Source organism: Camarhynchus parvulus, chromosome 1, assembly GCF_901933205.1.
Source record: "Camarhynchus parvulus chromosome 1, STF_HiC, whole genome shotgun sequence".
NCBI lineage: Eukaryota > Metazoa > Chordata > Aves > Passeriformes > Thraupidae > Camarhynchus > Camarhynchus parvulus.
Genome location: NC_044571.1, coordinates 110,484,968 through 110,511,465, shown reverse-complemented (window position 1 = coordinate 110,511,465; position 26,498 = coordinate 110,484,968). Strand labels below are relative to the sequence as shown.

Genomic DNA, 26,498 nt, shown 5'->3' with positions numbered 1-26,498 from the left:
CCCAATACTCACGAACATGTCCATGAGGACTTATAATAGGACAAATGTGACAAATATTGGGTAAGCTGAGCAATATCACAGTGGATGACATTTCAGTTCTCAAATCACCTAAGAGAAAAGCCAAATAGACTGGTTATTTTCTATGAACTCTTATCAACACCTCCGCTCCTTTTCCAAGTCTCACTTGAAGCCAGTCTCGATGCAATTAAAGCTTAAGGGCCAAAGCGTGAGCTTCATTTTCAGTGCAAGTACAGCACTAACCCTTTCTCTCCCAGATCTCTGGTTATTCTGTTCTTGGTTCCTCTGCTCAGAAAGCGTGGCAAAGCTTCAAATTAAACCTCCCACTCTGAAAATGGCACGCTTAACATTATTAGCCTGCAGAAACAGAATTTGCTGGGTCACTAGGAGCTGGCTACCAACGCATCTGCCACGACAGCCACGTTGGGAAGCAAGTCCATATGGTAATCCAGACAGCTTCTGACTTCTGCTGGGTACAGCCCCTAAGGACTTGGCATCTTCTATTAGACAGTTTGGGTTTGTGCTGCTTTCTGCCTTTCTGTAGCATAAAAGGGTTGGGTTCCTACATTTGCATCACCATCACTTCACTGGGGACACTCCATACGTAGGCAGAAGGGTCTCCTGTAGAGGATCCTTGCAGGATGGGAGCACTAGCAGGGTACCTCATTCTGCTATTCCTGTCACTTCTGGCCTGTTTCTTATTTATGTAAGCAAACAAGCAGCTAGGAGTTTCATTTGGAAGGAAATCTGAATGTCTGCACCCTTGAGAAAGGCTTTCTCATTCTCGTTTTATTTACAAACCGCCTCAGCCCCGGCGCCTAGTGTTGCCATATTTATGCATTTCAGTGTTTACTTTCAAAGCGCTTCTGCCATTGACACACTGTGGCGTTGATTGACTGGGCAGCATCCCAAGTGCAGCAGTGCCCGCACATGGGGAGGGCTCACATCTGGCAACCTGGCATTAATGCCAGCCCTGCATTCGGGGCTCGCCAGCAGCGCATCGCAGTGGGACGGTCACGACTTGATCGAAACTTGCAAAACCCGGCTGCTATTTCTGGTTTGCATGGAAACAAAGGGGCGCATTTATACCATGTCCCAAGACGCCGGCTTTCCAAGGAGCGCCCGAGGACCTTCTTTTTTTTCCCCTTTTTTCCCTTAAAACAAAGGAACACGGTTTATCCCTGCACTCCTTCACGACCCCTGCCCCACGCCCCGACATTCCCGAAGGCACCGCGCTCGGCAGCGCCGTCCCAGCAGCGCCGCTCTCCGGGGCAGCGGGCGGGCGGGCCGGGGCGGGCCGGGGGCGGGCTCTGCCGGCGGAGGAAGCGCCGGGCGGCGGCGGCGGCAGCGCTGAACGGGCGGGAGGGTGGGCGGGCAGGTGAGGGCGGCGGGCCGGGGGCGAGCTGGCGGCCGCGGCGCCCCGCGCATTTTTGTAACTTTCCGGGGTGGGGTCTTTTGTTGTCGCTCGTGCCTCCCCCACCTCCTCTCCCCCGCACCTTCCCCGTGCTCTTTTTTTTTTTTCCCGCCCCTTGGAGGAAAGGGGTTTTTTCTCGCTCTCCTCCTGCCTCTCCCGCGGGAGCCGTCGGTGCGGAGGGGAGGCGCGGCGGCCGCCCCGCTGCGGGGGCGATGCCCCCGCCTGCCTTGGCGCCTCCCCGTGCCGGCCCCGCCGCCTTCCCTTTGTGCCGCCGGGCCCGGCGCGACGCCTGCCCGGGAGCCGGCGCCCCGCGGCGCCCCGCGGCGGGAGGTAAGGGCGGCCGCCGCCCCGCGCCCCGGCAGCCATGCGGACCCTGCTGCCGCAGCTCGCCTCCCTGCTGCTCCTCGGTAAGTGCCCGTGGCCGGGAGGGGCGGGACGGGACGGCGCGGGGGTGCCCCGGTGGGGCGGCACGGGACGGGACGGGACCCCCGGTGGGCGCAGTCCCTCGCAGGGCGTGCGGGAGGATCGCCCCTTGTCAGTGCCGAGTGCCCGTCCCCTGGAGTTGTCACTGCCCGCGCTGCTCCTGTGGTCGGAGGGAGGAGTGGCTGGAAAAAAAAAAGCCCTGTAAATAGGTGTATATGTGTATGTTAAATAAATCAGGGTTTCATCTCCAGCCGCAGTATCCCGGTGACCGCTCCTCGCCGTGCCCCGGGGTCCGGCCGGGGCGTGGGAGCGGTGGGAGCGCCGGGGACCGGCGGCTCCGGCTCCGGGCGGGCTCCGGCTGCAACTTGGAAAGGCGAGCGGCCGTCCAGGGGCTGCTGCTGGGCTCGGGGCTGTCTCGGAGGGGAACCGTAAGGGTAGGGAGTTACACGGGTCTGTGCTGAGCTTGCACAATGAAAGCGGAGAAAATGCCTGGGGTAAGGTAGGCTGCAGAAACAAAGTGCTCTGCTTGGCTCTGGAAGAGCGCGTTGAAATGTAGAGGGAAGGCAGTCCCTGCTGCTGCCGTGAAATGCAATTTGATTGCTTTGTGCTGCCTCTCAAAGTCCTGCCCTAGTCCCTTCTCTGGGCCGGCGTTTTGTGAACCGTTAAGCGTGTGGTTTGTCCCGTCCCACAAGTGCCTGCCCCAGGGATGACTGTATGCAGCTCTCTAAAGTCCTTTGGGATCCCAGCGCTGGCTGAGAGATGCTCTGGGAACGCGAGATTCCTTCTTACAAATTCGGGAAAAGCAGAATACAAGGCGGTTAAAACGCCTCTACGCTTTTTGCTGCAGACCGATAAGTGCGAGGCTTAAGTACTGATGAGTTGATAGGAACATTTGTGGAAAACACAGCACGGCACCCGCACGCTGCTTTCTGCCTGTGTATGTGCACAGCAACCTCGGAGCTGTTTTGATTTGCCTTTTCATGGGTATGATTTTTCTGCTGGCATTAACGCTATTGAGGGAAGAAGCGGCAGGGCTGGCAATTTTACTGTCTTGAGAATTGTCACATACATACCTGCCAATTTGGAAACAAGATCTCTACTAGGATTGCAGTCATGCTTCATGTCTGTAATTTGGGGCGGAGGGGGGGGTTTGGTGTGCTCTGCAAAGAGAGAGAGCGAACTCTTTGAAATGGTTTTGGAGCTGGTTCAAACTTCCCCTAACCACCAGCTTGCTTCCATGGGTTCCCTGGAAAAAAAGCCATCTCCGAGCTAAGTTTGCGCAGGGTGCCTTTGCTCCGTGAGTGCAGCGAGGCTGTCGTAGCCCGCAAGATGGGTGTAGGCGAAGGGCACAGCGCTCGCTGCCTTGGCTCTTCGCACGCTCCCTCTGTGCTGTGGAAGAACAATAGCTCCATTCTGGATTAGGGATTCCTAATATGGAGCGCTCGGGTCCGCGGGTCGCTGCGCGCTCCCTCCGGAGCACGCCCAGCTGCTGCGGCGGAGGAGCAGCAGAGGGCATCCCTCCTCCTGCCCGGGGCATCCCTCCTCCTGCCCGGGGCATCCCTCCTCCTGCCCAGGGCTCCAGCCGCTGGGACCCGCCAGCCCTGCGCTCCACACCCCGTGCTGCTGCTCCCCCGGAGCCCTGCCCGCTGCCGAGGCCGCCCCGACCCCCTGCTTGCAGGAATTACCTTTCTGCCTTTGACCTGAAAGCGGCTCTAACCTGCCTTGGTCCTCCCCGGGGGACGAGCTGCGCGGCGTCATCTGTCGCTTTGGAGGATAGGTTGCTTTTCAGTGGTCCCCAAATCCCATGGACGTATCTAGTTCGTAACAACATCCTGCTGGCCTCCCTGTGCTGAATGTGAGGCTGTTTTAGCACGTGTGTGCCTGGAGTTTCTTTTCGTTCTTTTCACCTGGACATCTTCAGCTGGTTGTTCCCCTTTTGCCCAGCTGCCAGTGTTAATAAAGCTGGGGATGTGTGACAGTGCCTCAAAGCCACAAGTCACACAGAAGTGCTTTAGGTTGCCCCTTGTAAAAGTGAGACATCATTTGATTTAGTTGAGTAAAAATGCACGTTTTGTAATGTAAATGTAACTGACTAGAAAAGGACTGTTGCTTTCCAAACAAGTGGTGTTAATGCTAGAATATGGGGATAAGATACTATGGGTCAAATATGCAGAAAAAGAAATGTAACTCATTCTTAGCTTCCCTTTCTGCAAACTCATTAAAATCACTGAAAGAGGAATTGTGGTTATGGAAAGAGATGGTGGGTGATTTAATATAATATATCAAGCATTAACTATGTACCAAAATCCAAGTAACTATGAAACCAGGGTCTGAAAACCCACATCTGGCATGTGGGTGTAACATTTGTAGATCTCTGCTGTTTTTTCCCCTCTTCTTGCTGCAGTGTTTGTTACAGGGTTCTTTAAACAAGTGGCACTTCATCACAACAAGTACAAAATGGGAAAATAGAGCAAGTGCTGTAAATAATCCTCATGCAGCAATGAGACCACTAATACTTGTGCCAGCCAGTGCTAATCCTATGTGTAGTTGCAAGATTTACCTCCTTTTTTTTTGCAGGGAGGGATGCAAAGTCTGGTACTCCTCATATTTATAGTGTAATATATAGGAAACACAATAGGCTTCTGGGGAACGCTGAACTCATTCATGTCAGTGACTGGTTTATGAATAGTTCTGCTTCTGAGTCTCTTGCAGTCTCCAGAATACCACCTGTGAATGCAATTTACGGCTCTTTGTGTTCAAACATTGCATATGTATATATGTACATAGACTCATTACCCTCTTCCTCTCTCTATTCATGCATAGTAATTGGTGATTTATTTGCGATTCCTAGAGGGGAGCAGAGCATGCGTAAGGTCCTGAAACAGCAGCTCGCTTGTCAATGGCACGTTGGAGTGAAATACCCATGCCAACACCAAGAGGTGACTCTTGGAGGATGGAGGGGTGATCTTCCACCTCTTGGAGAATGAAGGGATGATCTTCCAGGCCTGTCTCCGGAGGGGAAGGGGAGCTGGCTGGCGTGCAGCAGTGTGCACTTGGCTGCTGCTCAGGAGTTCTGCTCCTGCACCCTCCTGCTCTCCTGCTGCCTGCCCCTGCACACAGGTCTTGGTGGGATCAACCTGGAGACTGCTGGGCTGGAGGGGAGCATATGGAGAAAGCAGTGTAGTGGGTGTTTGCACACAGGGGCTTTGGGGGTGTTTTTGTTTGCCACAGCTGGCGGCCCAGCAGCGATGCTGGCGCCTCATCTGCTGCTCGGTGCATTGTCAGCAGCAGTGGCCAAGATTGTGCTTCCTCCATCTGCGTCTGCCCCCAGTCCTGAGCCAATTCTGCTGCCCTCGTGCCCGTGCCCCTGCCCGCTGCCTGGGCATCGCTGTGCTGTGCAGTGCTGGAGCTGGACTCATCCTGAGTGTGCTGTGACTCTGCTTCATTTGGGGAACACGCTCTGCAGCTGGCTCTGGCCACTGCCTCGTTCATGGGGTGGCTCTCTGCGTGTCCCTAAGGTGGGAGACTGCTGCAGTGAGCAGAGCTCCGCTCCTGCCCGTCCCCAAGTGCAATTCTTCATGGGCAGGCTCCCTCCCTGCAGTCTTGGCCAGACTGTCTGACATCCTGAGGCTCCTGCAGATCCTGTTTATTTACACAGGAGGTTTTGGTTTATGCGAATTGTTGTCTTCTAGTTGACCTTCCGTCAAGTTAGATGTCTTTATTAAAGCAGCTTTTATTGCAAATCGAATGTGTGCTTAGAACACTTCTACCAGACCCATTATATAAACCGAAAGGGAAAATAAACAGTGCTGCAGACCACAGGGAAGGGGGTGGGAGAGAGAGGGTCATAGGGAGAGCATCACTTCAGTGTTGGGAGGCTTGCTGAGTTTTTTTTCTTAACCAGGAAATTGCCTTTTTTGAAAAAAAAATCTTTTAAAGTTTTTTCTTTTGGTCTTTCTTGTTTTCTTTCTTATCCGTACAAAACTGGTCACGCGTTCTGTCATTGATTTAAAGGTTATACAGTCTAGTTTGAAGGCAGAGGTGTTTTCATTGGTTTACCTTGGGTGAATCAGAGTGCTGTAACCTGAAAGAGTGCTCTTTGCTGTCTGATAGTTAGCAGTCTGCAGGATTCCTCCTGCCCAGGAACTTAAAGCACCAGGAAAATCACCTGAAAGGCAGGGCAAGATTTTCTAGCACAATAGGGTTTTCTTATTTGTTGCTAGCGTTCCTCAGCTCATGATTTGACTTGTTATTGGTATCAAGGGCATTTAGGCCCTCCAGCCAGTGTCTGCAAAAACTGCTGTATTGTGATTTGCCTCTGGCTTTGAAGTTCCTAAATACTTCTTAATGATAACCTGCTAAATGGGTTTTGACTCCATTTTTGTATTGGTATTTCTTTCCTAGTCGTATAAAATCTTCTTAAGGAATATTAGAATTTTAGGAGACGTTTAGCATCTGTTTCTTATCAGCCATGGAAAGGCTAAAATGGAGCCTTTCCTGGCAAAGCTGGGTTTGATCACATTGCAAGGCAAAGAAATCGAGTCTGCAGCTGCCTTTGGTGGGTCTGGGGTGTCTCTGTGCATCTGTGTCATGTCCAGCTCTAACCTGTTGCTCACCCTGTCTCCATCAGGAGGAACATGTTTCAAATGATGTAAGTCAGTAAGCTTTTTCTTGTTAGGTTTAATTGGCAAGTGGCAGTGAGACAAGAGGAAGTCTTTGCCTTTCTGACTGTTGCTGAAGTCACATTTCAGTAAGTAATTGGACATGAGCACAAAACCAGACCATCTCAGCTAAGTGATGGGAAAGGGAAAGGCTTTGACACTCAGGACTCGTGCCATTGCTGCACAGTGCTTAAACAAATGCCAAAAAGCAGGGATGCTCCTGAAAGGAAATGCTCCAGCCTGGTTCCTGCCCAGTGTGGCAGGCAGGGGGACCAGTTGGAGGGATTTGCAGATGTCTGTGGGATCCCAAGGGAAGGGGGGTGCTGTGGAGGCAGGTGGCTGGAGGGCATGGCAGGTTTGGCTGGCTGGGTTACCCGGTTTGCTGGGGTGGGCAATGCTCCATGTCCCAGGGCCTCATTGCTGTGGGTCCAGGGAAGTGTGACCAGTTACTCAGCCCTCCAGTGAGCCCAGTGTTTGCTCCAGCCACTCTCTTGAGTGTTACCAGTCCCTGACAGAGGCTGCCTGCTCTGTCCTGCTTAGCATTTAGTCTGTTGCTTCTGACTGAAGCAGCTGCCTGAACCCTCCTGTGGCTCCTCTTTCCTGATTTTACTCCTGTGCTGGTGGTTCCTTAGTGTTTCTAGGTCTGTTTACAGCTCTTACTGGGCAATGATCCACAGGGAAGGAAAAGGTGCTGCACTGCAAAGTGGAGGAGTGGGAAGAGAATCCCAGACTGATGAATCCCAGAATGATTTGGGTTGGAAGGGACCTTCAAGATATCTAGTTCCACACCCCCTCCCTGCCATAGATGGGGATTGCACCCACTACACCAGGATGCTCTGGGCCCATCCAGCCTGGTCATAAGCGCTTCCAGGGATGGGGCATCCACAGCTTCTCTAGGCAGCCTGTTCCAGTGCCTCAGCACCCTCTGAGTAAAGAATTTCCTCCTAACATCTAATCTAAACGTCCCCTTTTCTTCATTTAAAACTGTTCCCCCTTGTCCTATCGCTATCTGGCCGTCTGTAAAGTTGTTCTCCATCTTTTTTATAAGCCCCCTTTGAGTACTGAAGGGCTGCAGTGATGTTTCCCTGGAGCCTTCTCTTCTCCAGGCTGTAAAAAAAAAAAAAAAAAAAAAAAAAGAAAAGAAAAGAAAAAAAATGAGCCAATGGAAAGCATTAGGGGGAGAAGGAAGGTGAAGAACCCAGCTGGTAAGAAAGATAGAGGAGAACAGGCTCTGAAGGATTGATTTTACCAAATGCCTGGACTTACAGCATGCCTGTAGCATTTCAAGTGTCAAAGACTCCTGAGTACAAAAGAAACTCAGGTAGTGAGGATCTGTCTGTATTTGTCCTGTTCCTGAGCAATGTGCTTACCACTCCTCTTAGCTGACTTCTTTCCAGACAAGATATTGATTCCATCTGGGACTTGGAAAATCATCTAGCACTTCTCCTGTCTCTTCTGATTTTGGCAGACTTAAGACTTTGCTGGTCAGGACGGGATGAGGTTGCTGCTGAAGCGCAGGAATAAGGAGATTCCAGTGCAGTTGCTGGTGACAAAGTTGTCCCAGTTGGGATCCAGAGCAGCATCTGGGACAGCCATTAGCGCTGTCAGGCATTTCACTAGTGCCAGTTGTTTGCTTTGCTCTTCTGGATGTTGTTTTTCTGCCCCTTGCAAAACAGCTCATCAGGCTCTGATATGTTTGGAGGTGATTTTTGATTGCTGTTGTGGCACTGCTAAGTTTTGGGGGGTTTTTAGCTACTGGCATGAGTCTGGAATCCCTGTAATTTGATTGGTTTTCCCTACTCTGCTCACAGAAGCTGGTAGTTTTGCTTCCCAGCAAATATGTTCCCTTTTAGAGTCACTGTGATTACAGGGGGAAGAACAGGGAATGATGGTGCATCTGGGGGATTTTTGGGGTGGTTTTTTTGGTTGTTCCTCCCACATTGCATTCCTGATGTGTCTGCCTGAGGCCTGCTGTCACTTTTATGGCTTTTGGGCTTTGTGTGGAAGTTGATAAGCTTGTCAAAGGGAGATTGGGAGCAGGGGGTGAGGTAGATCTATTTTTCAGCAGACTCTGTTGGGCTTTGAGGGGAGCTCAGCAGTGACCCAGGCTGCTGTGAAATGGGTGGTTTCTGAAGCTTTTAGAGAAATGGAGGTTTGAAGATGAGATACTGAGCCCCAAAATAGAACTTTTGGCTGTTTCTTTGGGAAAGAAGGGCTCTGATCTCTCATGACACCAAGGTTATTAAGATTTGGCTGCTAGATAAATTGGGCTTTTTTCATCTTGGATTAATCATTTTGTCTCCATTCAGCATCAGCACCGTGAATGTAGGAATCTGCTCAGGTTCCTCCAGCTCTCTCTGAAAGGGAGGCTGGACCTTGACTATGAGTATGAGAAGGCAGTTGTTTGTTGCCAGAAGTCATCCAGAAGCTCAATACTCTGGAAAATCATACTGCTGGAATCTGGCACTTATTAACTCAAGTTACCCAGTACCTAGGATCCAGCCAAAGGGCTCTGGCTGGCTGCCAAGCTGAAATTACCAACCTGGGTGTCAGGCCTTGTTGGTTCCTTCTTGATAGCTTGAAATAAGAGCTTCCCAACCAGCATTTGTGTGCCAGCCTCTCTTCTAGTCATATTTCTTCTTACAGCTTTGTAAAGTGTTCGAGGTAATTATAGTACTTACTAATATTTATTCCGTTCTGAGCAATTATCTCCGGTGTGCTTTCAGAGTGCCCCTCTCACCATATCATCTCATCTCCTGACTCAGTGCTTTCTGCTCCTTCCCCTCATACACTCCTGGCCCCTCAGCTTCTTCCACCCTCCTCAGCGTGCTGTCAAGCTTGGCTTTCCTCTCCTGGAGGTTCCTGGATCCTGTTTTCCTGCTCCGCTGTCTAATCCCATTACACAGGAGGGATGTTTGCTCCGTCTTGGGGGGGATGAGTCCTTAACCACCCTGCCAGGTGCTAAGGCGCTTTCCAGGGAAGGACATGGATACCAAGGGAAGCTGGGCTGGCATTGTGCCACCTCCCAGCTTTCTGCTGGCTGCTTGTGGCCTGCAGACAATATCTTGAGAGCTCCTGCTGAAGGGTTTGACCTTTATGCCTGCAGCGTTACCCGGCGCCTACAGCAGGAGTCACAGCGTGCAAATTCCAGTGCTTTCTTCTGACTTGTGATAGAATGGTAGGCAAGTCACTCTGTCTCTGTTCTTGGCTGCTTGAAGTAGAGAGAATGGCTTAAAAGGTGTCATGGGATTTTTGGGGGGGAGGAGATATGCAGTGTTAGGGCTGAGGTCTTGTTTGGTGCTTTTTTTCTTATGCATGGAAGAAAACATGGCATGGAAGAGATTGTTACAGCCTGATTGGTTTCACTCTTGGTGTTAGAAAAAGAAGAAAATTGATTTTTACTTTGAGCTCTGTGGTGTTACTTACCTGCACAAGCTCTCTGGCTTATCCTAGGAGAAGGAGAGCGCTCCTTGCAGCCCCATTGAGCTGGTGGGGCACAGCCTGTGTGACTGTGCTGTGATTCATCCCAGCCATCAGTGTTACAGCAGCACAGTTAATCTAGGGGTCACTGGCACCTCAAGAGCTCTTACATCTAATCAGTCCCATGCCATGAGCTGGCTGGCAGTTATATCTAATCTAGAGTGTGTAGCTGCCAAATGCTTGAAGTTTGCCAAGCAGTTACTCCTGTGTGCTGTGAATGAATTGGACTTGAGCCGGATCAGCTTCAGGTGCCTTTCCTGTGACTAGGACTCAGAGTCCAGCCTCAGATACCTGTGCTGCAGAGGGGCAAAAGTTGTGCAGGGTCCAAAGGACTACAAGGAGTGTGTAAATCTACCAACTCATCTTCATATTTAGATATCAAAACAAGCTTTTCTCATCTCACGTTGCTTTTATCCCACCTCTTCCCCTTGCTTACATGTGCTTACATTCAGATACTGCCATCATCGTTAGAGCATATAGGGACCTCATCTTGCATCTTTTATAAGTGTTGCTTGAGAAGTCTAGTTTTTGTTTTTTATTTCTTATTTTCTGCTGCTCTTACACCTCATCAACTCCTCTAGAATAGTCCAGTTGTGCCTGCAGGGTCCTTCTGCAGATGCTACCCTGTGGCTGCCAAGTGAAGGAAGGGCAGCTCTTACTCAGTGGTTATTCTGATTTGTGCCTGGCTCTGTTGTTTGGGCTAATTTTTTGTCTTGCAGTCTTTGCAGGAAAAAATGTGGCTGCAAATGTGTGGTGGGAAGGAGGTTTTTTCCTCCTGGAGCGGTGGGGGAAGCTGTCTGAGACTGCCCTGAGCAGCATGGGGTAGTGTAGGGGAGGCAAGGGGCTGATCTCTAAGAGGTTTGTCACCTCTTCTCACCAGCCTGCCCCTGTTAAGCTACTGTCACCCTTCTCATCTGCATCCCCTTGTTCTTTTAGGCTGGCTTGTTTTGGGGGAGGGTGTAGGGAGGAGGGAGGTGAATGTGAGGAAGGATTTTGCTGTGTGTCAAATGCCTAGTAGCTGCTCTAGCAGATCCACTGGGATACATTACTGAAAGCATCCTAATGATCTCAGTGTAATGGATTTGAGCCTTGGAAGGCCGCTTGCTGGGAAGGGGATCCCAGAGCTTTGTGCTTGGCTCCTTGAGGTTGAGGGCTGGGCTCCTGGCAGCAGACAGGGCAGGCAGCAGGAGTTGCCTCAGAATCACAGAATCAATTAGGCTGGAAAAGCCCTCTGAGATCCAGGAGCCCAGCCTGTGACTGAACACCACCATGCCAACCAGACTATGGCACTGAGTGCTGTGTCCAGTGGCACTTAGACACCTTCAGGGATGGTGACTCCATCAGCTCCCTGGGCAGCCCATTCCAGTGTTTCATCACCCTCTTCAGGGTACCCATCCCTCCGTAAGGAAGTGTCAGAGAGGAGCCGTATGCAGGGCATTGGCGTGGCACAAAAATGACTCAATGGGAGGCTTGGCCAAGCACCAACTCCTGCTGTTACCTCAGAAATGCTGATTACCAGAGGCTGCAGTTGTGTGGGTGCCAACTAAGTCCCTGAAGAGATGTAATCTGAGGAAAGGGTAATTTTCCTTACAGAGATATCTGGGTGTTGGTGGAAGAGGGAGATGTGCAGAGGAGCATGACCATGACAGATACCAGCAGCCTCTAAACCTGGCTGCTTGCAGCACATTTTGGAGAGATGTGCTGGGGAATGTGGCTCCCACCCCGGCTGCAGGAGCAGCACCCAGTTCTGCTGCCCCCATTCCTCTAACCACTGCTGTTCCTGAGGTGGCATCAAGCAGCCTTCTCCTCCTGGTACTGGTGGTGGCCTGGAAAGGAGGTGGGCTGTTTCTTACCTGCAAAAATTACAGGATCAAGGGTCACATGAGAAAGGAAGGTTCCAGTCCTGGGAGGTACCAGTGGAGCCACGAAGACCCCTGCAATGTAGGTGGGGATGATGAAGAAGGGGTAGAAATGAGGGTGGGAGACAGCAGGAGTAGAGTTTTCCAGTGGATGGGCAGATGTAAAAGAAATGCATGTACGTGATCTTAAAAGTGCTGCAGTAGAGATTCTCCATAGTTACTGGGGTGATCAGCATCATTTTCTAAATCATCCTCCGTATGTGGATGCGAATCTTGAGTGTGGGTAGGGTGAAGTGAGGCTTCTGGGGAAGTGTGCTAGTGGGAGGCTAAAAATAAATTATCAAAAGAAAGAATTGAGAAATTAACAAAGCTAAACGGATGTATGCAGCTCTAAGAAAAGGGTGTCATATTTGAAAGCATATTTTTGAAAATCCATTTGCTTAGTCATCTTACAGATAACTTAGCTATTTTTGCCTTCTTTGCTCTGATGACACTTCACTGTCTATATAATAGGTTTAGCATCTGCATTCTTTTCTAGTGTAAAGGGAAAATATATCTGCTAATTTTGAGTTGGCTTTGTCGAATTGCTTTACCTCTTGGCTGTGAAATAAATAAGATACTGGTCCTAAAACTATTTTAAAGAGAATAGTTGGCATTATTTTCCTTCTAACTCATCTTTTTAACCCATCTGCCATGTCTGCAATCTAATTTGAATAGAGACTATATACCCTTGCTATTTCATGTGTAATAATAACTGTGCCCTCAACTGCTCCAGACATTAAAGTGATGATGTTTGGGTTCAGCACAGTAATCTACTGGGGAATGAATGCAAGATCAAGGGCATTTGCAGGTTTTTATTTCTGTGTGTTTGCAGGGGCTGTGGCACTGCTAGTGGGCTGCTCACAAATGCTGTCTTAGATTACCTCTTCTGCAGGCAGCAGGATTTGCATCTTGCCATTCCTATTTGATCTGCAAGTGGTGATGAGAGCTGTATACTTGAATTCAGATTTTTCTGAGTAGCAGTCTGCAGTCATTAGGGCAGCACTTAGACCCCAGAGGCTCTTTCCATGTTTTCATCCTGTTTCAGTAACCGTGTCTCTTGTTATCTTGTTCCTGAATATTTTCTCTAGTAAGAGGATGCTGTTTGTTGCAGCTGTTAAACCTCAAATGTCTTGAATCTCCCTTAGGGAAGAGAGGGGAGAGTTCCTGAGGTTTCTGTGTAAGCAAACTGTAGAAACACCTACATGTCTTTCCCAAATATACAGCCAGGAGGTATTATTGGTGCTGTCCTAACCAGCTGATGGAACCTGGCTGCTTCAGCCTGTGATTCCTCCCTCTTGCTGGCTCGCTGTGTTGAAGGGGTTTAGTAAGGAGACAGGGATAACAGGGATTCTTTGAGTTTTTTTCTTTTTTTTTTTTTTTTTTTTTTTTTTTTGGCATGCAGCGGTACTGGATGGCTCTGGTTGCTTTTGTCAGAGCAGTGTAGCCAGGAGGTGTCAAAGGAAATTATGGATGTTTGTTCAGTTTCCTGGCTGGATGTACCATGTGGGTTTTGGAGAAATGTGCATTGAATAAACATTGGGTAAATCTCCTAGGACTAGCACAGCCTGGGAGTGGTGTTGGGAGCTGTGCTTATCTTCGTGGCAGGATTTTAAAAGAAACGTTTGTGTGAGAAGGGTTTTGCACCCTGTGTTTGGTTCCCATCGGTTCAGCGATTTGTGATGTTGCTCCGTCTGTTCCCTTTAAAGCCAGCTGGCCAACCTTAGGAGAGGATTAGCTGAGTAAAATTCTCCAAAGCCTATATTGCTGTCAGAATTCTTTCTTTCCCCCTTTTCCATAGTGCCAGAGGCCAACCCCAGCCCAGGTGTGACCACTGCCACATTTAAAACCTTGGGATTGCTGGAGCCCCTTGGGAGACAGGCTGTGCCCCTTCACTGGGTGGCTGTGGATGAGAGGGCATGGCCCAGGCAGAGCCGGTGGGGATGGACACTGCCAGGATGGGTTGGATTTCTGTGCCAGGTGGTGAAGCTTGGTGCCCAAGCCTTGCCTCAGGAGCTTGTGCAGGACATTTAATTGTGCCTTCACCTCGGGAGGTGACATTTCACAGCTGTGCTAGTGGGTGCAACCCATGCCATCCACCAGTCTGCTGCTGCTGTGAGGTGAGGAGGGGGATGGCCTCAGCAGCTCCTTTGGGATTGCAGTCCCAGCTTCCTGGCCCTGCAGCCCTCCCTTCTCCCTGTCTTTTTCGTGGTCTCCTCCAGCTGTGTCAGTCCCTGCAGATCTGGAGCGTGTGTGGTGTTTCGGTGCAGCTGCTGGATCTGTTCAGCTTGCATCAATCGGTCGCTGTTAAGGCTTATAATCAGTGTAAAAATCTCTGGGGTGCAGCTATTTGCAGGAAAAAAACAACCCACTGCACCCTTCCAGACTTGCATCAAACAAGAGTTTTATTCTCATTAATTGAATTCCTCTAGAGTCTGATAACTTGGGCATGTTGAAATCAGATAAATAAAACCCTCCCTCCCTGGTAGCTGTGTAAGCCTTTCCTTAACTCCCTGATCAGAGGGGACTAGGCTTTGCTAAGTAAGTAGCTGAAGATGAAAACTTCTGCATGCGTCTGCTCATTGGGGAGTGTAGGCAGGAGGATGCTCAGAGTGGTGTATTTAGGAAAGGTCTGCCTCATCCCCCACTCTTCCTTTTCTCAGTTGATTGGGAAAGGTTTTTTTGTTTAGTGACAAATGCTGTTTAGTTAGTCACCCTCAAACACATTGTCTGTGTCTAGAAGCTGGGACTCTGCTTTCTTTCTGACCTTCAGATAAACCTGCAGCCCTACATAGAGGCAAGTCTGCTCTTGCTGAAGTCAGGGTGTATGGCCTTTGGAGCATCTCTGGGGCTGTGCTGCCCCATCCATCTCATGGATGCTGAGATGGGTTGCTCTGGGAGGCAGAAGGGCATTTGGACTGGTGCCCGAGGTGTGGTGTGGCTGAGCTGATTCTGTAATCCTGAAAAAATCCAACTTGCAGCTTTTCCCAGACTCCATACATCAAATGAGACTTGCATTAAGTTAAGGTCGTGTCCCTTTCTGTGTTGCATCTCCCGTGTGTAGTTCCTGTCTTGGTGCTGAAGGCTGGGGCCCCTCCTGTTCAGCAGATGCTGTTGGTTAGTCCAGAGTCATTCCTCCCTGTGCCTGGGTCACCCATGCCATAAGGAGGGACCTGGCTTGCCAGCCAGCATTTGATTTTCAGTCAGCACTGCTCCTCCCTTTCAGGGTCTTTCTGTTTTTCTCCTCCTCTTCCACTCCTGCTGCTGCTTTTTTTGTGCACCCTGGATTTGGATTTCCCCAGTTCTCTTTTATCAGTATTTCTGCCCCATAGCTGTTCGCACCACCAGTGCAGTGGCATCTCCCCTCATCCCCAGGATTGCCAGGACAACTCTTCTGCCCTCTCTCCTATCTCCAGCCCCACCATCTGCTGCTTCTGCTCCTGCTGTCGTGCAGTGGCATGAGTCCTCTGACCACGCTGACCTCCCCATCTCAGAGCTTGGCCTCTTCCCTCTCTGCCTTGCCTCCTGTAAACTCTTTTAATTTTTGCTTTACTGAGTGCTGATGGTGGTGTTTCCCCCAAGCTTGGATAGGCCCTTCTCTGCCTTCAGATTTGCTTCTCAAACCCTAGCAACTTTATGAACATATCTGGCATTCAAATGATGGTCTGTCTTCACCTGTTGGTTTTCTCTGTCCTGCTTTCCTTCTCCATGCTTTTCACAAAGGTAGAATGTCTAACCTTTCTGCCTGACTTAAGGGTCCCAACTAATTTTCCCTTGTCTCTGTCATTAGTTTTCCTGCTCATAGCCTCTCTCCTTCATTGCAAAGCTGCTTTATCCCTCCCTCCTCCAGCAGCTGCTGTGTCCTCTGCAAGCCCCATGGGATGCTCTGTCTGGAGCTTTTGCCTCCCAGCTCTCTGCCAGTTCAGTCTGTCTCTGTGATTTACTTCACAAGGGCTTTCTTAATAGCCCCCGCTGCTCTCCATCTTGGTTGTGATCAAATGCTGCCTTTCCTGACATTGTAATTGACCTTGCACTGACCAGTTTTGGTCTCTTCCTTGAGTGATTTCCTCTAAGTTCTGTTGTCTGTGTATTTTCCTGCCTCTGACAGAGCTTTTCTTATGACCTCATGAGTTTACTCTGTATACCAGCTTCAGGGTTTGTTTTTGTGTGGCTACAGGGGGTCTATTCTATGACCCTGTCCAGGATAGGCAGTCCTTGCCTCTTTGTAATTTTGTCCACTCCTAAAAACTGGAGTGGCCTCTCTCTGCTGGTGTTACAGGCTTGTATTTCTGTTCAATTCAAAATTCTAACCTCTGTCTCTGGTGCTTACTTACATGCATGTGCATGCACCTGGGTCTTTCTGCTTGAGGAATGTAAGCTGCAGCATTGCCTAGCCATCTCTGCCTCTGAAATTTGTTCAGGTTGTTGGGTTTTTTTGTCTGCTGGTTCCCGTGAACTCTCAAATTAGTTCCTCCTCCTCCTCTGCTGTGCCAAATGCAAGATGCGTGTCTTCTCTTTTAAAGCCCTTCTACCTTTTCTTTCTAGTGCTTCTCCACTCTGTGGTTTTTGATTCCCAGCCTCTGCCTCTCATTGTGTTTCCTCAGGCTGGGTTCTCAGAGAAAGAGGGCTTATCTGATCATGCTGCCTCTGCCACCCCTTTCCAGATAACCTGGAAGCCCTTTGGCCAATTTTACGCAAATTTGACAGGAGCAGAGAGCTCGGATATGAACAAGTTCCTGCAAGCTTTGTGAAGAGTAGGTGGCTGAGTCAGGGCAGTGGCAGGGCACTGAAGGAGACCCTTTTCTTCAAGGGCCTCAGCAGTGCCTCCAAATGACTGTGCCAGCTGTAGGAGAAGCTCCAGCTGGAGCTTGCAGTCAAGTCATTAGTCTCAGAGACAGCCTCCCTCCTGAAGGCACGGCAAGCCAGGCTTCATTAAGTCTCCTGCTCTTAGGGTTGTGTTGCTGAAAGTGGCGGCTTGGAACCCTTTTATTTTGCTCTCTGTGATGGGGAGTGACCTGCAGTGAGCACCTGCAGCACTCCTTCACTTGCTGCCTTTGCATAAGGCCTGCTAGAGAGCTGCCATCAGGGTCTCCCAGCAGACAGAGACCTCGGCACTCGCTCCCGCTCTGCCCTGCTCTCCTTCCCTGCCCTCTCTTCACCCATCTGCTGGCTGGCTGAAGGTCCCTGAGCTGGTGCATTATCCCAGCCCATTAAAAGGGTTGTTTGCCCCTGTCCCCCAAAGAAAAAGGTGTTCCTGCTCTCTTGGTGAAAACTCTTCCCTTGGGTCATTCTTTTTTCAGCTCATGTAGAGGTCAAGCATGGGGAAGAGGAGTGTGTGTATTTTGCTAGGAATAAAGTGAGTGGGAAGGCAAGACTGCTTTTTTGCTGTGGCAGCTGGTACCGAGATCAGCTTAACTGCATTGTGAAACCACATTTTTAAACTGAGTCTCCTGGGATGAGGGTGTTTTTACCACCTTTTCTCTGTGGCTGGTGCAGTGAGGTTGCTCTGCGTAGGTGCTTGGTGCTGAGCTAAGGTAACTGAGTCTACAGCAGTGGTGAAAATGCAGTTCTGGAGAGTCCTTCACAGAAAAGTTGAGGTTGGAAGGGACCTTTGGAGATCATCTGGTCAAAGCCCCTTGCAGGTTGCTCAGGATCATGTCCAGATAACTTTGAATATCTCCAGGGAGGAGACTCCACAATCTCTTGGAGCAGCCTGTGTCACTGTGCAGTTACCCCTCACTGTTGTATGTTGGTTTTGTTTGTTTGTTTAGTATAAAAAGTGTTTTCCTGTGCTTTCCAGCTGGTCAGTTCCCCCTGGTGCATGGCTTTGTTCCTCCTCAGTGAGGAGAATCCCATGATTGTCCTTCTTACTCACGGATAGTAGTACTGTGCTTAGAAGGAATGACTCTACCTTTCTCCCTGGAAGAAATAGTAATATAAATGCTTCTGCATCCCTTTGTTTTGTTTTGTTCTGTTTTCCTTTCCAAATGCCAGAAAGCTCCTGTCCTCCCATTTGAAATGAGAGCCTTGGTAGTTTGGTGACAACTGCTGATAGTCTGTGTAGCATGTCAAACTCATAAATTATAGTGTATGCAGACAAGGAGTTCTAACATCTTAATTAGCAATAAAAGGGAGCAGGTAGCTGAAGAATCTCCCTGGATCTTTGTCTGTCTTTCAGGGATGCTGTCTGACTGAATCACAGAAGTTTTGAGAGGCAGCATCTTGCTGCTGCTTAGTGAGCAGGGAGGAATCCAGATGAATTTGTGGGGATAAAATGGAAACTAACTGCTGCTATGTGGCTGTACTTCATATTCCTGTGATCCTTTATGGTGGGGTGGGAAAACTATCCTGGAGAATTGCATGCTTTTAGCCAGTACACTTGACTTTGGGGGTAAGTCAGTTTGCTGTTCACCTGAAAGCCCTTTCTGCTGAAGGAGTACAAGATGGCAGCTTTGCCTTGCAAATTGAATATTCTCTCCTGATAATGGTCGTGGCTGAGGGGCACAAATGTTTCTTCAGCGTGCCAGAAGGAAGAGAGAAAGATTGTCCTGGCTGCATTTTTTTCTAGATAGTACATTTTAGAAGTTTTTTTTAGTGTTATTTCTGCAGAACTGTGTGCTCCCAAGGAGGTGGGGAGCAGGTGCAGACCCGTGCCTGAGGATGCAGCTGGAGTGCTGGAGGAATGCTGTGGCCTGGGAGGTGGGAAGGAATGTGCAGCAGGGCACTTTGTCATCAGCTCTTCCAGCCTGTCAATATTGAACAGATTGCTGTTAAGTTTCTCTCTCTAGAAGGCAATCAATTCGGGGTTAAGCAATTAATAAATGGCTGCCTGAGGTTTCCAGTTTAGAGGTTGAAAAGGAGATGCTCCAGCCCTGCCCAGAAGGACAAAGATGCAAATAAAGGTTGTAGAGAAAAACAAGGGTGCTGAATTCCTAAGTGTCAGGCTTACCAAAGCAAGGGAAAATCTAGAGTCACTTGGAGAAAGGGGGAGGGCAGGAAACCCAAATAAGCAACTTCAAGGAGTATGGAAAGATGGGCCAAAACACTGGTGTTTCTCTTTGGAGATGGAGGGAGGCACTTGTGTGTCTGTCCTTCCTCCCTGTGTTTTAATGAAAGAGAACAAGAAGCTTTGTTTTTCTTTAGGAAAAATAAATTTGAGGGAAGGTAAAAAAGCAGCCTCTCCATGCATCAGATGTATTTTAAGAGATCTCATGAAAGAGAGGGAATTCCTTTAATGAAAGCCTGGGTAATAAATGCTGTTTCCTTTTGGCAAGGATAATGTGAAGGTGAGATTTGGGACTCCACACTCTTTTCTCCTGGGAGAGTATTTAAGCATCTGGGATGTTATGAGGTGAATTACAGCAATAATAGGGACATTCTGTTTTTTAATATTGGAAGGGATCGCAGAGCACGCAGGAAAACGAAAAAAGAAGTGACATTAAAACGTTATTGACTGTGAAACAAAATGAAGTTTCTTATTGTCTGAGAGTGAGTGATAGCACAGGGAATAATGTCTGACAATTCTTCGAGTGACCCTAGACGTTGAACATGTAGGACTTGAAGACTAAAGAAGGATAATAAAAAGAAATACAGGGGCTGGAGGGCATAATGAACTATGTCAGAAATTTCCTGCCTAGCTTTGATGCTCAAAACAATTTTATTTCACCCCCTCCTCTTGATAGGCTGGGGGCACATACCAGCCAAGGATTCAGCAGTCCAAAATGCTTCATAGTGTTGGTGCTTCATAGCCTTGGTACTAAAATGGCAGTGCGCAGTCTTTTAGAGGTCTGGGAGCAGTACTAGAGACACCAGGGTAAATGGTGTGTCCTTACATGTATTTTGAGAGCTAGCTACAAGAACAGAAGGAAAAGCACACACAGGAATCTTTGGAGACTTCACTTTTTGTGCAGGTCTGCACTATATCTTACAGGGAGTACATGTGGTGACAGATTCAATACTCAGGCTGGGGATGCCCTAATGAAGGCATCACTGCTTTTCATTGGAAAATATAAAAGTAGGCATTGCCTTGGGCATTCCAGCAGGCTGCTGTAAATGCTGCTTTGTATTGTAGTGCTTAACCAGACCTGGAACCAGCAGCAGTGATACAAGTCACTAGGGCATGGATTCAGTGGGCTGTGAGGAAGGAGAAACTCCTAAGGACAAGGCACGAGGAGCAGTGCAAGTCAGAAGTACTGCGTGGGCAATCCAACACTTCCTGCCTGCATACTCCCAATATAAGCATAATCTGCCAGGGAGCTTCTGCTCTGTTCTTCCCATAGCGATAAGGGTAGCAGTGGTACTGGATGTGAGGAACATGCTGATCTGGGAGATGGCACAGGGCTGCAAAGGTCGTGTGCTGACCTTGGAGGAAGAGAAAGAGTTGATTAGATGTTTTCACAGGACAAGCTCTACCTTAGGTACAGAAAAGAGCCAGCATTCTTTGGGGTTAGTCAAAACTTTGGTGAATACAAGGATTTTGCAGCTTATAAGGGATTCTTTTTTCTCAGCATATTTGCAGGAGATAATTACAACTGCAGTAAGCAGTAGGTGTGTTGCACCAAGATATTTGGGTCTCCAGCAGTCATTTACCATTATGCCTCTGAAGCAGCAGGGCAGCAGCTCAGTCTGTCCCACGTGCACCAGCATGTGTTGTTACCTTTTACATCCAGGTACATCCTGTGCCACCAAGCGCTTCAAAGCCCTTGTGAAGTAAGGAGGCTGAGCGCCACGAGCTCCAGAGCTCAGGGATGTGTGTGCAGAAAGACTGCCCAGCCATTCCCCTTCCTTTGGTTATTACGGGTATTGCTCTTTTTTCTGACCACAGGCGTGTCTGGCTGGCTTCTGGATGCTGAGTACTTTGACTTTTCAAAGTAAAGCTGTACTAGATTAAAGAGTAGTTTCAGGCTTCTGTGCAGCAAAGTAACTTTAAATATACTTTCTGGTGGGATGATTGAGAATGATAGAACTGTAAGAGCAGGGAGATCTTGTGTCATGCATCCCCTGGGGCAGGTTCATCTCTGCCTTATGGTATCCTTGAAGAAAGTAAGTGTCTATTAGAGGAAGCTATAGTGTAAGATGCCTCAGTCTCTCACAGAGCAGTCTCTCTGGTGCCTCACTTTCTTAGCTTCTGGGAAATGGAGCATTTAGCTAGCTCCCATGACCAGTCTGAGGTCCAAGCCTATTATTTCTTGTCTTCACAATGCCCAGTGTAGATAATGAATTATTATTTCATCCTTTCAGCATTTTTAGGAGTTTAAAGGTTGTAGTAATACAGCAACCCTGATCTTTGGCTCAAGAATATGCTGTTCTAAGGTGGTGTTAAAACTAGCATATTTTAATATGCCTAATTGTAGAACAGGGAAGGAGCAGTTAGAGGAATGTGACATCCATATAGGATGTAGTTTGCTTAAAAAAGCGGGGGGGAAGAAATCACAAGGGCAGATCACATTGCACACTGTGCATCTGCAGAATACCAATGCCATACTGGGGAAAATAAGGAAGTCTTCTGTCAATATAAGGGCCAGATCTGAGAAGAACCAAAGGATGTAAAATGGCTCTGATCTTGGCGAAGGGGTCGGATGTCTGACTGGATGCATATTTATTGCAGAGGTACAAGACCTCTTTTACAGTCAGAACTTGGGAAGCTAGTCACAGGCCACAGCAATCTATGGTGATTAAAAGAAATGCCATCTCTTTCATATTTATTGAAAACATTTTTCTTAAAAGACAGTAAACATCTGCTGTGGAAGTGCGCGGCTGTGAGACAGAGCGGCGAGCAGAGACGAGGGAAGGCAGTGGTGTTGGAAGAACAAAGAGCTTCACTGGCAGCTCCTGTCTACTTTGCCCATGCTTTGATATTTCCCCACTGATTCTGATATTTCCATACCAATTATTGTATAAATTGCTCCTGGCCGACCTCGCCACTTAGCCATCCTTAGTTGGCTCAGCAGTGGGAAGAATTCAAATGAGGAGTGAACAGCTTTATGAGTTGGTTTAGGAAAGATGGCCCATGTGCTGGGAGTGGTGGAATGGTGGCAGGAGTGGAGGAAGGGGAGGATAGGGGATCAGCCATCCTTTTGGTTGCACCATTTAAACATTAAAGCAAAAGGGTGGAGGATGGGGACAGAGTTGTTCTGCAGGTGACTCCAGCCAGCCTTTCAGTACACTGAGCTCTCTTGGCATGAGAAAAAATACCCCAAGAAAACACTGTATTTTCCCAGAATGAGGCTTTACCGTACTGGGGGAATGGTGGGGGCTTACCACATGTTTTCTTCTGATAGCATTGTTTTTATCCATCTGGCAGCAGGTTGCAGTGTATGGAGATTGTTCCTGCTGTGACTCATTTATACAAAAATTAAGCTCAAACCTAATTTTTGATTGTGTGCCTTAACAGGAGACTTCACAGAATAGCAGGTGTGTGCTGCTAAAAGATTGTCTCTGCTTTGGTGTTGCCTGGTGGGGCAGAGTGTCTGCCTCTGAGATTTTATTAGTCTTCAGCCCATGGCAAAAAAAATGATGGCTGCTTGGGGAAGTGGCTGGACAATGGTGAGTTTGGAAGAGCCTTCTTGAAATGAATTAGTGTTTTGTGAGTGTCAGCCCTGCTGTGGAGTCCAGAGAAAAAGCAGGGACTAAGTGATGGGCTGGGTTTGGCAAGAGGTGTCTACAAGCTCTGTGGGTGACAGAAGGGAGAGAGGAAGGGCTGTCCCCTGGGGAGCCTTGTGCATAAGTGAGACTGAAAAATTAATCTGATTTAAGAGGGAATATGAGCTTGGAGGATGCTAACTGTCCCTGAGTAATTCTCTGGCAGCAGAGGCTTGTGCAGGCTCAGTGCTGCTGCTTTGGGGCAGGGGAGTCAGAGCACGGGGGGGGGCAGTGCCACAGCCTGCAGGGCACGGGGAGCAGCAGGATGAAGTCTGCTGGTCCTTGCCACACCTTAGATGGCACCATGCCATGCACTGGAGTGCAGTGGCCAGCTGGGTGGTCAGCCTGGGCTCCTGCAGGTCCCCTCAGACCTGCAGGAGGGCAGCAGTGGCCACAGCCTGTGGTGCACTTGCACCTGCTCTTGGGTTGAGCTTGCCCAGAGCATGTCTGCAGCTCAGAATTAGACTCTTTAGCATAACTGCCCTTTAGCATTTATGTCTGAATTGTCTTCATTACTGGGGACTTTCTGCCAGGTCCTGTGGTCTGCTGCAGATGCTAATTTGTCATAGCCAAGTAGGATTTATGAATTGGTTCCCTCCCCTTCCCTCTCCTTCCCTGCATAGAGGCACAAGCTCCCATGTAAGGATGTTTTGAGGGAACCAATTCAAGTGTTGAGTAGAAATAGTCATGCTCTTGGAGAAGAAGCCAAAATGGTACCTTTTTTAGCTTCTGTTGTATTATAACCAAGGCACAGTCTGCAGACCCACATTGTTGAAGAGTACAGTCTGCAATGAGATGGGTTATAAAGGTGGGCACAAGGACATCTGTACCAGTTCAGAGTAAATCCTGCACCTTGCTCAGCATCATGCCTCAAAAAGCTTGTAGCTTGTTTTGGGAGCCTTAGGAACCTGATGTGATTTCCCTGTTTGGTAGCCCTCTTTCATGTGCTTATCCCACTCATAGTTTGACCCATGTAAATTTTTCCATACCCACAGTACCCTTTGGCAAGGGCATCAACAGGTCTGCTGCGTTCAGCTGCATAAACTGCCTCTCTTGTTATAAATCTGGATCTGACCAGTTTCAGTTGATGGCCCTTGGCATTTAAACTGGAAGAGATGGTCAAGGGTCAAATTCTTGACCGTCTTTGCCATGGCATATATATTTGTGAAAAAACCTTTACCAGATCCCCTTCAAGTCACCTTTGTTTCCCTCCAGACTCCATTATTTCTGACAGAGAAGCCATTCCCTAGTGTTTATCATCATTGTTGTTCCTCTCTTGACACTTTTTCAGGAGTGCCTGTAAATTGAACAAACCAATAGCAGCAACAACAAAGCCCAGATGTGTGCTGTGTGTTTGTGAAAGGGAGAGGGATCTCCTTGGAAATGTTCTCTGCCTAATAACTGTAGTCAAAGGCACAAAGTAATTTTTAAAGGAAATTTAGGATTAATATTGTCAGTTATTGACAAATAGTACTTTAGAGATTCTCAGTGAAGGAAAACTTCTGTAAAGCTGCAGGGGTAGAAATATCCCCTCAGACCATGTAATCCTTTTGGTGTTCATCACTGTTAGCCCTGGTGCTTATAGAAGATATCTAGACCAAGAAGATATACATATCATGACTTTTTTAGTTGCTGCCTAGTGATTAGAGACCCAGGATAATACTCATAAGAGCTCAAGTTTCTCCTTTGCATTAAATGACTACTGGCAGTGATTATTGATATCGAAGATAACTTGGTGCAACTGCTGCAGTGCTTTTGGATGTGGTGCAGACATAACCCATATGGTCTGAGATGGAGAGAATATTTGTGCAGGAGGCTCTTCATCATTCTGTCATGAGTTTTTATTTGTTCTTTTGAGCTGTCAGTGCTGTGGCAGAGTTTTTGTGTGCTCAGGCATCCTTTTATTACACCCACCTGTCCCTTGCAATAAGCCTTGAGTCAATGTTCTCAGCTAAAATTTTGCACACATGTTCTTGTGAAAGGACCTGAAGGTCCACCTCCTTCCCAGAAGGTAAATGTTTGGCACTTTCTGAAATGGGGCCTCTTCAAAGTACTTAAATCAGGCACTTGAAATGACCAGTTGTGTGTGGAAAACCTGAGCTCCGAGCTCGGTGGGGGTCTCCATGGAAAGGTCAGATCTTGCCAAAATCATGAGATTGCTGTGAGGGTACAGATTTTGCAAAGAGACAGTGTACTCAGAAGCTGAGCTGCAGTACTTCTGGGGGGGATGCCTGGCTGGCAGGGATGCTTGATGCTCCTTTTTTGCTCCTTTCTTTCTTGGAGAGGCATTGAAATCCTGGCTGTGATGTGACAAGGGAGACTTGAATGACTGTGTGACTTGGACATAACACCTTTCTCTTGCCTTTCCTGTGCTTTTCAGAGCTGTTTCCCATGACATTTGCAGTGGCCCTGCTGGGAGAGCTGGCATAGGGCAGGTGCAGGGACTGGGCATCTGAGGTTCCTGGGTCCTGCGCTGCCCCTTGCTGCTTCATTCTCACCACCTGGCTGCACTGCCTCCTCTTGCCCCTGCTCTTATCCCCCGTGCACCTCCAGGGCTTGGGAGATGGTAAGCTGAGAGCTGCCTGGCTGTTGTTTGGCTTGCCCTTGGCTCAGAAGGCTGGCAACAACAGCCCTGATCCAAAGGGGATAAGGATCAGGGGATGGCTTCCTCCTTGTCGCATGGGATTTGCTGTCTTTTGAAAAAAAAAAAAAACAGATGCACAAACCTGCAATTTCTTATTAATTTTGAAGTAGCACTTGGCTCACTACCTCCTCCCTATCAGCCCTTGTGTTGTCACTAAATTATATTGGATTTGCAATTAAAAGCCAGCTGTGCCAGTGCAGTACCAGCCAAATGCCACCATCACTGTCTCCTGGGTGTCCTAGGGAAGGTGTGGAGCACACAGCTCCTCCTGTAGTGAGCTCTTCTCTCTCTTCAAGAGGGAATGATAAGAGTTTAAATGGGATCTCAGACACGTTATTTTTGTTAATCAGAGCACTTGCTCACTAAGAAATTAAGTTCTTTTCTTAATACTGTGTATCATGGATATAGCAATTCCCAGAGCTTGCAAAATGCCAAACATCATGCAAAAGGTTACTGTTTGAGCACAACATGTACTGCTGGATGTCTGCTTCAGGCTGATAGTTTTTCTTCTTTCTTTTCTTGATGAAAATAGTTTTGGGGAAGTACTTCTGCTTCTGCTGTTTGGGATTTTTTGGCAGTGTTGAAAAGCATTTGTGCCCACCCGTGTTGGAGCAGGAGTTTGCAGCCAGGCGCAGGGAGCAGCACTGAGGATGTACTGCTCCCTGCTCCTCTGGAGATGCAGCCTGTTCATCCAACTTCTGAGCCTTTGTGTCTCACCTCTGGGACAGCAACTTGCTGCAGGCTGTAGCAGAAGCCTGACTGGTTTGTCTTCTGCCCATACTGGAGCTGGGCAGGGCTTTTTCTGCACTGTTTTCTTCTGTCTCTCAGCTTCTTAGGCTGCTGGAGCCAGAATGGAAGCAGGGAACTCTGGCTCTCAACTCTCACTTTTGGCTGCTTTAGGAAGGCGCAGCAACACAGTGCAAGGGAAGATAGAAGAGAAGGAATGTAGAAAGTGGGTCTCTTCAGAACCTGGAGGAAGACTCCATGTTAGAGTTACAGTGAAGGGCCAAAAACCACTGGCAAGGGAAGAAGGAAGCCCATACCAGTGCTGGCCGGGAGGGTGGTGAGATTTGACATCTACCAAAAATCTGTGCTGTGGGTCCCCAGGGTTGTGGTCCTCAACTGAGCTTTGGAAAGTCAGATACCTATCTCTGATAAAATATTCTTTTTAACTAGATAGCTGGAAAACTCCTTTGTAAAAAATCCAGCACCGTGTTAAAAGCCTGATAAACAAAGTTGTGCAGTTAGCTGAGAAATACCTGATGGAGTGTTTGTGTGTGGAACTTTTAATTCCTACCACTGCACATTTGCCTTGTGGT

The 26,498-nt window shown here is 48.5% G+C and overlaps 1 protein-coding gene across 2 annotated transcripts in view; it reads left to right on the top strand.

The window, feature by feature from the left end:
* The first annotated feature begins 1,398 nt into the window (after positions 1 to 1,398).
* The window catches only part of IGSF3 (immunoglobulin superfamily member 3), a 94,470-nt gene continuing 69,370 nt past the window's right edge, over positions 1,399 to 26,498 (top strand). For both annotated transcript variants that reach the window (XM_030971046.1, XM_030971036.1), the window contains exon 1: positions 1,399 to 1,839. In XM_030971046.1, coding sequence (XP_030826906.1) covers positions 1,797 to 1,839 — 43 coding nt within the window. In that variant the 5' untranslated portion in view covers positions 1,399 to 1,796. The remainder of the gene's footprint in view (positions 1,840 to 26,498) is intronic.